The following is a 12,225-nucleotide window of genomic DNA, read 5'->3' as shown; positions in this document are numbered from 1 at the left end:
CTTTATCATTATTATAATTATAATTATTTTTCCCTTTGTTTAGCCTACTGATTCTGAGACATATTTGGGCCAGGTATCTAGATACGTTTCAGCATAATATTCTTTAAAGCCTGTGAAATTTACAACTTGTAAAATATGCCACACGCAGCTGTTGCATATTCCAAGATCCTTTTTTTACATATCAACGATTCAGATCATTTAGGTCAGTAGGCTGTGTTTGATCCAAGCTTCACCCGATTAAAGCCTCCCAATCAGATTATTTGAGCACGAATTATAAAACCGCACCTTAGATATGCAGTTAGGTAAAAGGGCTGTTATGAAAGAAGGCTTTAAAAACAAACAGGTTGTGCTACTTTGTGATTGTGTTCCCCCCCCCAGTAGTTTCTTCCTTTTCCTGGTGATAATGAGGCATGTGAAATAAATAAGGATTACCAACTATTTCCTGGTTTTGATTACAAATGTAGGGCACTCGTGCTTTAAATGCAAAATTTCGGTTGCTGGAATTGGGTATGTCTAGTTTAACGAAGAGAAGGACGAGGGGTGACATGATAGCAGCCTTCCGATATCTCAGGGGCTGACCCAAAGAAGAGGGAGTCAAGCTATTCAAAGCACCTAAAGGCAGGACAAGAAGCAACGGGTGGAAACTAATCAAGGAGAGAAGGACGAGGGGGGACATGATAGCAGTCTTCCAGTATCTCAGGGGTTGCCCCAAAGAAGAGGGAGTCAAGCTATTCTCCAAAGCGCCTGAAGGCAGGACAAGAAGCAACGGATGGAAACTAATCAAGGGGAGAAGCAACCTAGAACTAAGGAGGAATTTCCTGACAGTGAGAACAATTAACCAGTGGAACTACCTGCCTCCAGAAGCGGTGAATGCTCCAACACTGGAGGTTTTTAAGAAGAGACTGGACAGCCATTTGTCCAAAATGGTATAGGGTTTCCTGCCTGAGCAGAAGGTTGGACTAGATGACCTCCAAGGTCCCTTCCAACTTTATCATCATCATCATCATCATCATCATCATTATTATTATTATTATTATTATTATGGGTTTGTTTTTTTCAAAAAAAGGTAGGTGCTATCTTTTTAAAACAGCCTTCTGAAGGGAGAATGTTCGTTTTATCAGTCAGCGTTCAGGTTATGAAGCAAGGACGTGACTTCCTTTTGGAAATCCTGGTCAGCTGGCTAGACTGACGTCTGTTGGACTTCCCTTTTCAGCTTTTGATGCTGAGTTTATTTATTATTAGATTTTTATCCCGCCTTTATTACTTTATAAACAACTCAAGGTGACCAGCATGCCTAATATTCCTTCTTCCTCCTGTTTTCCCACAAAAATCGTGTGAGGTGGGTTGGGCTGAGGGAGAATAAATGGGCCAAAGTCATCCAGCTTGCTTTTGTACTTAAGGCAGGACTAGAACTCACCGTCTGCTGGTGATTGGCCCAAAGTCACCCAGTTGGATTCCATGCCTAAGGCGGGACTAGAACTCACCGTCTCCTGTGATTGGCCCAAAGTCACCCAGCTAGCATTTGTGTCTAAGGCGGGACTAGAGCTCACCGTCTCCTGGTGATTGGACCAAAGTCACCCAGCCAGCTTTCACGCCTAAGGCGGGACTAGAACTCACCGTCTCCTGTGATTGGCCCAAAGTCACCCAGCCGGCTTTCACATCTAAGGCGGGACTAGAACTCACCGTCTCCTGTGATTGGCCCAAAGTCACCCAGCCGGCTTCCATGCCTAAGGCGGGACTAGAACTCACCGTCTCCTGTGATTGGCCCAAAGTCACCCAGCCAGCTTCCATGCCTAAGGCGGGACTAGAACTCACCATCTCCTGTGATTGGCCCAAAGTCACCCAGCTGGCATTTGTGTCTGAGGCGGGACTAGAACTCACCGTCTCCTGGTGATTGGCCCAAAGTCACCCAGCCGGCTTCCATGCCTAAGGTGGGACTAGAACTCACCGTCTCCTGGTGATTGGCTCAAAGTCACCCAGCTGCATTTGTGTCTAAGGTGGGACTAGAACTCACCGTCTCCTGGTTTCTAGGCTGGCACTATGCCAGGCTGGTTGAGGCCCGCTCTGCTCGGTGGGAGAACAGGCCCTGGACCGATGGAGGTTTCTGTCTCTTTCAGACTCGGAGGCCAAGCAGCAGAGAAAGGTAGCCGAGATCTACCAGGTCCTGGACAGTGAGCCCGTCGACATTGCCCCCCTCCGGCGCATGGCGATCAGCGAAGGCGGCCTTCTCAGGGACGAGATCCGCTGCAAAGTATGGCCCAGACTTCTCAACGTCAACACCGGCGACCTGCTGCCTCCGCCAGGTGAAGCCCTCCCACTCTTCCCACCTGCCCAGCCTCGGAGCACGGGGGCGGGGGGCGAGTCCCTCTGCACCAAGGACATTCCAGCTGTGGATTTGGGGGTCCCTGGTGCTCCCTGAGACTGGTTGTTTTCTTCTTTGATTACCTGACTGGGCGACATCATCGTCAGTGCTAGAAGGGAGGGGGGAGGAGGAGGAGGAGGTGAGGAGGAGGACGACTGTGGGGTCCTTGATGCTGTCTGAGCTTGGTTGTTTTCTTGCAGACATTTTACTCTCTGAGTAGGTAACATCATCAGTGCTAGAAGGGAGGGGGGTTGTGGAAAGGAGGAGGAGGACTGTGGAGTCCTTGGTGTTTTCTGAGCTTGGTTGTTTTCTTGAAGACATTTCATGACCCAGCTACGTAACATCATCAGTGTTAGAAGAGAATGGGGTATGTAGGGAGGAGGAGAGGAGGAAGAGGAGGAGGAGGACTGAGGGGTCCTTGGTGCTCTCTGGTTGTTTTCTTGAAGATATTTCATGACCCAGCTAGGTAACATCATCAGTGTTAAAAGAGAATGGGGTATGTGGGGAGGAGAAGGAGGAGGAGAGGAGGAGGAGGAGGAGGACTCTGGGGTCCTTGGTGCTCTCTGAGCCTGGTTTTCTTGAAGACATTTCATGACCCAGCTAGGTAACATCATCAGTGTTAGAAGAGAATGGGGTATGTGGGGAGGAGGAGGAGGAGGAGGAGGAGGAGAATGACTGACTGAGGGGTCCTTGGTGCTCTCTGAGCCTGCTTGTTTTCTTGAAGACATTTCATGACCCAACTAGGTGACATCATCAGTGTTAGAAGAGAATGGGGTATGTGGGGAGGAGGAGGAGGAAGAGGAAGAGGAGGAGGACTGTGGTGATCCCTGGTGCTCTCTGAGCCTGGTTGTTTTCTTGTAGACATTTCATGACCCAGCTAGATAACATCATCCGTGTTACAAAGGAGTGGGTTGGGACAATCAAGGAACTGCCAACACAGACAAACAAGCCAACAGTAAACAACAACTTATTCAAGGAACCGCCAAAAACACTCCCACCAACACGGACAGGGCAAGCCACTAGTCCAGAGTGTCAAAGTGCCCATTCACGGGCCGGATGCATCATAGCAAAACCGCTCCCACCCCATTGCCAGCAATAGCAAAAAAAAAGTCGAGACACATCACGTGACATTGCGAGTTTGACACCCCTGCACTAGTGTCTAAGCAAAGAGTAAAACCCACTCCCTTGTAACCCTGAAGATCGTCTGGCTGAGGAATTCTGGGAGTTGAAGTCCACAAATCATGAAAGGGCCAAGTTTGAAAACCCCTGTCTTAAATCTAACAAACAAAATGGAGGCCGGCTGAGGAATTCTGGGAGTTGAAGTCCACAAGTCATGAAAGGGCCAAGTTTGAAGGCCCCTGGTTTATGATATTGTGCTTTTCTGCTTTTTAAGAGATATCAGAAGGCAAAAGCATGTCTGGCTTGCAATCTTCACGGTTTCACGACGTCTTTTCTTAGCTTCCCGGTCTTTCTTTTCAATTATCATTAATAATAAAATTCCTTTGCCATTTCTCTTAGAGGAAGAACTTCGGGAAAAAAGCAAAGATTATCAGCAAGTCCTGCTGGATGTGAGGCGATCCCTCCGGCGTTTCCCGCCAGGTATTTTGATCAGTCAATCCTCTCTTTTTTTTAATGTTTTGTTGATTTTCTAATTTTTACAGTTAATCGATAATTCAGTGACATACAAGTAAGTATGTTTAGTAGAAGTCTCAAACTACCCTATTAAATATTTCCTCTCTTTTCCCCTTAGTATTTACTGTCTCATGTTTAAACTCATACAATTCTTATGACATCAATTCAATAAAAATAACCTTCTTACATTTATCCATAATTTTTAGCTTATATATATCCTGGTTATTTTAACATTCAGTCTTTATAGACAGTCAATGTCCTAGTTTATCCCAATTTTTAGTCAGTCCTCTTTCTGACCTTGAGAACTCCTGCAAAATTAACTGGGTTAAAACGCAGTCATTTATGGCCGTTTCTTCCGGTGAAGCCAAATGCTTACAGGCAGTCCTTACAACAGTTCATTTAGTGACCGTTTGAAGTTAACAGCGGTGCTGAAAAAAGGGACTTTTTTTCCCAGCCTGATGCTGGGAAAGATGGAGGGCAAGAGAAGAAGGGGACGACAGAGAAGGAGGTGGCTGGAGGGAGTCCCTGAAGCAGCAGGCCTGAGCTTCAATGGACTCCAGAAGATGGCAGAGGACAGGAAGGCCTGGAGGAACGTGGTCCATGGGGTCGCGATGGGTCGGACGCGACTTCGCAACTAACAACAACAATCAAGGACTTTCTATATATGACACATTCCCCAAAATCTATTTATGACCTAGTTACAACATCCCACCCCCACATGGGTGCATTTTGGGTGCTCAGCAACACATTGACAGCCATTTGCAATGCCCTGTGGACAAGTGACCACAATATGCAGTGGTTTTGCCAAAAACCAGCATTAATTTCTGGTTTCTGGCACAAAACACACACGCCATAGATAGCCGTAGGTTCACTTAACGACAGCTGCATAACAATTGCCCCCCAAAAGGTGGTCAAATTGGGTCCAGGCACATTGTGATCTGCTTCCCAACTGTCAACGACTTTATTCCATCAATTTTCGTATTTATTCAGAAGATTAAAGTACAAAATCCAAATGAAAACTGGATTGCCAGGCTGAATTAATAGAAAATAGGAATAGGAATAGAATAGAAAATATGAAATGGAACGAATAGAGTATAGAGTAGAGTAGAATAATAGAATAGAATAGAATCATGGAATGGAATAGAATAGAATAGAATAGAATAGAATAGAATAGAATAGAATAGAATAGAATAGAATAGAAATAAGGAATGGAATAGAATAGAATCATGGAATAGAATAGAATAGAATAGAATAGAATAGAATAGAATAGAATAGAATAGAATAGAAATAAGGAATAGAATAGAATCATGGAATGGAATAGAATAGAATAGAATAGAATAGAAATAAGGAATGGAATAGAAATAAGGAATGGAATAGAATAGAATAGAATAGAATCATGGAATGGAATGGAAAATAGAATAGAATAATAAGGAATGGAATAGAAATAAGGAATGGAATAGAATAGAATAGAATCATGGAATGGAATGGAATAGAATAGAATAATGGAATAGAATAGAATAATGGAATAGAATGGAATGGAATAGAATAGAATAGAATCATGGAATAGAATAGAATAGAAATAGAATAGAATAGAATAATGGAATAGAATAGAATAATGGAATAGAATAGAATAGAATCATGGAATGGAATAGAATAGAATACAATAGAATAGAATCATGGAATGGAATAGAATAGAATAATGGAATAGAATCGAATCGAATCATGGAATAGAATAGAATAGAATAGAATAGAATAGAATAGAATAATGGAATGGAATAGAATAGAATCATGGAATGGAATAGAATAGAATAGAATAGAATAGAATAGAATAGAATCATGGAATGGAATAGAATAGAATAATGGAATAGAATAGAATAGAAGAATAGAATAGAATAGAATAGAATAGAATAGAATAGAATAGAATAGAATAATGGAATAGAATAGAATAGAATAGAATAGAATAGAATGGAATAGAATCATGGAATAGAATAGAATAGAATAGAATGGAATAGAATCATGGAATGGAGATACTCATTAGAGTGAGTTTCGCCCCCCGTTGTACAATTTTCTTGCCGCAGGCATTAAGCGAATCGCCGAAGTGGACAAGTTTAGTCCTCCTGTCATTAAATGAACCCGGTTTCCCCCTTGTGAGAAGGTCGCAAAAGGGGGGGCGGGGGAATCACATGACCTTCGCAAAACAGCAACGGTCATAAATACAAGTCGGTTGCCATGCGTCCGCCCATAGGGAGGCTGCGACGGGCGTAAGTGTGGGAAACGGTCCTAACTCGCTATTTGTAACTTTCAACGGTCACTAAACAAACCATTGTAAGTCAAGGACTTGCCTGTACACTAGCACGGCTCTCCCCCTGCAATCTTCATTTTCATTGGGGGGGGGAAGCACTGTGACGACACTATCTTTTCGGCGCCGTCGTAACTTTGAACCGTTGTAAGTCAAGGACGACCTGTAGACCGTCGGTCCCAGCTTGGCGGTTCTTCCCGAGAGTAGGATTCAGGTGAGCATCTTCCTTCGGCCGTTGCTTGACTCCTGTCTCTTTTCTTCTCTTCCCTTTTTCCCAGACATGCCAGATGAACAGAGAGAGGGCCTTCAGGAGGAGCTGATAGACTGCATCCTCCAGGTTCTGCAACGCAACGCACAACTCCACTATTACCAGGGATACCATGACATCGTGGTCACCTTTCTGCTGGTGGTGGGGGAGAGGTTGTCGGCTACCCTGGTGGAAAAACTTTCAACCCATCATCTCAGGTGCTCTTTCTTTTTCCCAGCCTTTCTCAGCTTGAGCTGCTGGAAGACGGGTGGACTTCAACTCCCAGAATTCTGGGAGTTGAAGTCCACCCGTCTTCAAGCAGCCAAGGTTGAGAAACACTGCTTTAATTTAATGAAATCTCATCAACAATTTGGACGAGGGGATAGATGGGGAACTCATCAAATCTGCAGACGATCACAACCTACTACTCGATAAGACAGAAAAATGTGGGTTAGACAGCATCCCCACCAGATGGATTCATAGCTGGCTGACTGGCTGTACTCAGCGTGTGGTCCTCAAAGGAACCGCATCTACATGGAGGGAAGTGGGTAGTGGGGTGCTTGTCCTTCCTTCAGGTGCTTTGGAGAATAGCTTGAACCCCCCATTCTTTGGGGCAGCCCCTGAGATATTGGAAGACTGCTATCATGTCCCCCCTCGTCCTTCTCTTCGTTAAACTAGACCTACCCAATTCCTGCAACCGTTCTTCGTATGTTTTAGCTTCCGGTCCCCTAATCATCTTTGTTGCTCTCCTCTGGACTCTTTCCAGTGCAACTACAGGAGACAAGCTATTCCGTTAATTGTTCTGTCAGGAAGTTTCTCCTTAGTTCTAGGTTGCTTCTCTCCTTGGTGAGTTTCCATCCGTTGCTTCTTGTCCTGCCTTCAGGGGCTTTGGAGAATAGCTTGACTCCCTCTTCTTTGGGGCAGCCCCTCAGATATTGGAACACTGCTATCATGTCCCCCCTCGTCCTTCTCTTTGTTAAACTAGACATCCCCAATTCCAGCAACAGTTCTTCATATGTTTTAGCCTCCAGTCTCCTAGCCCAGCAGTCTCCAATCTTTTGGGCGCTAGGGACCAGTTCCATGGAGAGCACTTTTTCCGTGGCCCATGGAAGGCATGGTCCGGTGCCAGTCCGCAGCCCAGGGGTTGGGGATCCCTCATATGCAGGATGCTTGTGGTGTGTATATCTGTGTGCCTCACCATTGTTGCACTCTAACGTGGCTAATCCTTTGTCGTTTGCAGGGATTTTATGGACCCGACCATGGAGAACACCAGACACATTTTAAATTACCTGATGCCCATCATAGACCAAGTGAACCCAGATCTCCACGATTTCATGCAGAGGTAAACAAAGTTTTAGGTTTTTTTTTTCCCCAAGTCCAGGCAGTCCTCGATTTACAATCCTTCGTTTAGTGACCATTCAGAGTTAGAACCGCGCTGAAAACAGTGACTTACGGCCAGTTTTCCCACTTAACAACTGTTGCAGCCTCCTCATGTTCACATAATCAAAATTTAAACCGTAAATCTTGGGGCCGGGAGAAGCTGGGGACCCATCTGTCGCCTTCTTCTTAGGCTCAATGTGTGTTTCCCTTTAAAGGAAAAGAATTTGTTATGTTGCGACTTTTATCTACTGTCGTGGTTCCGACGGATGAAACTCTTCAAAGAACTTCGAGGCATTGTTTACCTTAAAGAATCTTTATTGAAGTTGCACGGCATTGGCACATACATGGTCGAAGCCAAAATCTGAATTCTCCTCCCCTTAACACATAGTATCAAAGCACAATTCCCTCCTCTAATTCAGGGCTTTTCGACCAGTGGTATAGGTACCACCTGTGGTACATTGGCACCTGGCAGGTGGTACGCGACCATCCTAGAAAAGTGGTAGCGGGGGAGGGGAATGAGCTGAACCGGAGGCAGCACCGCACAAGCCTGAGAGAGAGACGGCTGGAGCTGCAGGGCTGTCAGGGCTGAGCGGAAGCGCCAGGATCAGCGCCAGGATCCAGCTGGAGCTCGGCGCTGATCCTGGTGCTTCTGCTGAGCCCAGAAAAGCGCCGATCAGCTGGAATGTTGCAGCATCTCCAGGGTCTTGTGATTTACATTCAGATGCTTGGCAACTGATTCAAATTTATGACGGTCACAGTGTCCCAGGGTCATGTGAAGTGGCCAAAACCTGCTGCAACCACCCAGCAGACGGGGGGAATAAAAACCAAACACCCCCCACCCCACCCCCACTGCCAATCCTCAACAGAAATGCTCACAACAATGGAAACCTCGGACAGGAGGAAGAGCGCCGCCGGGCGGGCAGGCGTCTTGCTCGGCTGTGGCTTGGGGGGGGCTTTTTTCAGTGCCATTGGAACTTCGAAAAGTCACTAAGCGAACTGTTGTAAGTCGAGGACTACCTGCACTTTTATCACTTTTTCCTTTTTTTTTGGTCATCAAGTTTTTGACACCTTGTTAGGCGACTGGTGGAACTCGGATGTTGCCATATCCTAAAAGTGGTACAATGGGTGAAAAGGTTGAAAAGCCCTGCTCTAATTAACCGTCATAAGTCACATTCTCCAATTAGTTTGAAATGCAGACCTTCCCTCCAGTTCTCCAACCCACCATTTCTTATCACCTCTTTATTTCAAACCACCTTGAAAAAGACTCTACTACGATGTTATGTCTAACTAATTCCCATGCACATTCTTCCTCCCCCCCCCCCTAGTATCATCTAATTCTGACTCTAAAAGTAACACACAAGTTGAGGGGAAATTGGCTGCATCTTCATATATGGTCAAAGCGAGAACATCCGATGTTAGCAGCGTTGACATCTACACTCTGAAGAAAGGAAAAAAAGGGTCTGATCTGTTTCCCGAGTGGCTGCTTTTTATATTTAACTTTCTTCTCCCACCCCTACCCCCACCTCCATTTTTTTTTGCACAGAGCTGAAGTGGGAACCATCTTCGCCCTCAGCTGGCTGATCACCTGGTTCGGGCACGTCTTGTCCGACTTCAAGCACGTGGTGCGGTTATACGACTTCTTCCTGGCCTGCCACCCGCTGATGCCCATCTACTTTGCCGCCGTGGTGGGTGTCCGCAGGGAGGACGGGTTGTTGGGGCCAGGCATTGATGGAGAGGGAGGGGAGCCATTCAGAACAGGACCAATGCTGCTCTCTAGTCCTGGGATCCCAGGGGGGGGGCAACCAGGAGCCACTCAGAGACCCCAAAGGAGGACCTGAACCACATAGCAGCATCTGACTTATGGTTTTCCTTAAGGGGCCTTCCCCTTCCCCTCTCCCTTCTCTTCCCTCCTCTCTCCATTCCCTCCATCTTCCTTCCTCCCTTCCCCTTCACTCCTTCCCCTTTATTCGTTTCTTTCTTTCCTTCTCTTCCTTCCTTCCTATCTTTCTTCCCCCTTCCTTCTCTTTTTCCCTTCTTTCTTTCCTTCCTTCCTTCCTCCCTTCCTTTTCCTTCTCCTTCCTTCCTTCATCCCTCCCTCCCTTTCTTCCTTCCTTGCTTCCTCCCTTCCCCTTCCTTCCTTCCCCTTTTTTCGTTTCTTTCCTTCCTTCTCTTCCTTCCTTCCCCTTTCCTTTTTTCCTTTCTTTCCTTCCTCGCTTCCTCTTCCCTTTTTCCTTCTTCCTTCCTTCCTCTCTGTCTCCCTTCCTTTCTTCCTTCCTCCTTCCTTTTTCTTCTTTCCTTCCTCCTGCCCTCTTCCCTTCTTTCTTCCTCCCTTCCTTCCCCCTTCCTTCTCTTCCTCCCTCCCTTCCTTTCTTCCTCCCTTCCTTTCTTCCTCCCTTCCTTCTCTACCTTTTTTCCTTCTCTTTCCTTCCTCCCTCCCCTTTTTTCTTTTCCTTCCTTCCTCCCTTCCTTTTCTTTCCTTCAGTCCTTCCTTCCTTTTTCCTTCCTCCCTTTTCTTTCTTTCCTTCCTTGCTGCCTTCTTTCCCCTTACCCTTTATCCTTCCTTCCTCTCCTCCTCTCCATTACTCTTTCCTCCCTTCCCTTCTTTTTCCCTTCCCTTCCCAAGCTGCAATTACAACCAATGTGAGCCATGTACAGTTCCTCACCCCCCCACACCCAAGGGGCTTCGGTGTGGGCCTTCCACCCGCTTGAGGTCACAAACCCGGAAGGGGAAACGCCGGTGCTGCCAGTCGCCCGGCCTGAGTCGCTGAGCTGCTGCTTCCCTTTGCAGATTGTGCTCCACCGGGCCCCGGAGGTCCTGGCCTGCGACTGTGACATGGCTTCCGTCCACCACCTGCTCTCCCAGATCCCCCAGGATCTTCCTTACGAGACGCTCATCAGTCGGGCCGGCGACCTCTTCGTTCAGTTCCCGCCTTCCAAGCTCGCCCAGGAAGCTGCTCAGCTGCAGGCCGAGAGGTGAGGAGGGGTCTCCTCCCCTGAAATTTAGGCAGGCGGGGTCCGCACCCCCCCCCCCCGATCCCTGGCAAGCCTCCATGTGGCCTTCGGTCCATGCGTCTGCTGCTCGCCCTTGGGAGAGAGCAGAGAGAGAGAAAGGAGGGGAGGGGAGGGCCGTTCCAAGCTCCCCGTCCCTTTCTAGAAGGTTCCACAGGGGCCATTCCAGAAGGATCGGGAATTGCAAGGCTTTGGGTCACGGTCCCCCCTCGGCCCCTCAGCTGTGCAAAAAAATAAAAAATAAGGAAAGGAAGAATTCCTCCCAGGAGAAAAGAGGAGAAACAAACATCCCTAATAGGGAGGCAGTCCTCGATTTACGACCACGATTGAGCCCAGAATTCCCATTGCTAAGTGAGTTTTGCCCCATTTTAAGACCTTCCTTGCTTCTGTGGTTAACTGAATCGCTGCGGTTGTTCAGCTAGTGACCCGGTCGTTAAACGAATCTGGCTTCCCCATGGACGTTGTCGGAAGGTCACAAAAGGGGATCACAGTGCCACCGTCATAAACATGAATCAGTTGCCAGGCGTCCTAATTCTGATGACGACTGGGGATGCTGCGAGGGTCGTTAAATGTGATAAAACGTCCCCAAATCGCTTTTTTCCGTGCCCGTTGTAACTTCGGTCACTAAACACAGGGCCGTAAGCCGAGGGCTTCCTCTTTTGCACAACTGAAGTTCGACCTGCGAGAAAGACGGCCCCCTCGGAGGCTTCCCAGCCCCTCACCCCTTCTTCTTTTCCTTCCCCCCCCCTTGCAGGACGGCCGTTTCCACCTTCAAGGACTTTGAGCTGGCTTCCTCCCAACAGCGGCCGGACACCGTCCTGCGTCAGCGCTTCCGAGAGCAACTCCGGGTGGAAGAGAGAGCCAAGTCCCTCTTAGCGACCAAGCCCAGGACCAACCGTTTCGTCAAGCTGGCCGTGATGGGGCTGACGGTCATGCTGGGGGCGGCTGCGGTGGCGGTGGTCAAGAGCGCCCTGGAGTGGGCGCCCAAATTCGAGCTCCAGATCTTTCCCTAGGGCTGAAGGAAGGAAGAAAGGAAGGTCCCAATTTTTTGCTGGATCTTCCGGCCGGCTAGGGGGGGCAGTTGTTCTCCCCCAAGACCACCTTCTGTCCTCCGTCTGCCACCCCCGGTGAAAAGAGGAGAACGCGGCGCACCTGTTCAGGTGGTGTTCCTGCGGTTTTTCTCCGAAGGAGAGACGTGGGATCTTGGGATCTTGAGAACGTCTCCAAGCAATTCGGTTGTCTGTCTCAACCCCAAAAATGGAGGAAGACAGAATTTAATTCTCGCGGAATTTAATT

The 12,225-nt window shown here is 47.5% G+C and overlaps 1 protein-coding gene across 1 annotated transcript in view; it reads left to right on the top strand.

The window, feature by feature from the left end:
* The window catches only part of TBC1D20 (TBC1 domain family member 20), an 18,116-nt gene extending 6,158 nt beyond the window's left edge, over window positions 1-11,958 (top strand). The window contains exons 2-8 of the mRNA XM_015829119.1: window positions 2,118-2,303; window positions 3,881-3,961; window positions 6,572-6,758; window positions 7,781-7,882; window positions 9,464-9,605; window positions 10,709-10,893; window positions 11,684-11,958. Of these exons, the coding sequence (XP_015684605.1) occupies window positions 2,118-2,303; window positions 3,881-3,961; window positions 6,572-6,758; window positions 7,781-7,882; window positions 9,464-9,605; window positions 10,709-10,893; window positions 11,684-11,942 (1,142 nt within the window). The 3' untranslated portion in view covers window positions 11,943-11,958. The remainder of the gene's footprint in view (window positions 1-2,117; window positions 2,304-3,880; window positions 3,962-6,571; window positions 6,759-7,780; window positions 7,883-9,463; window positions 9,606-10,708; window positions 10,894-11,683) is intronic.
* The last annotated feature ends 267 nt before the right edge of the window (window positions 11,959-12,225 follow it).

This window comes from Protobothrops mucrosquamatus, unplaced genomic scaffold (genome assembly GCF_001527695.2).
Source record: "Protobothrops mucrosquamatus isolate PMUCROS unplaced genomic scaffold, P.Mucros_1.0 scaffold5454, whole genome shotgun sequence".
Classification (NCBI taxonomy): domain Eukaryota; kingdom Metazoa; phylum Chordata; class Lepidosauria; order Squamata; family Viperidae; genus Protobothrops; species Protobothrops mucrosquamatus.
Note: the sequence above shows the minus strand (reverse complement) of the source record. Positions and strands in the feature narration are given on the sequence as shown.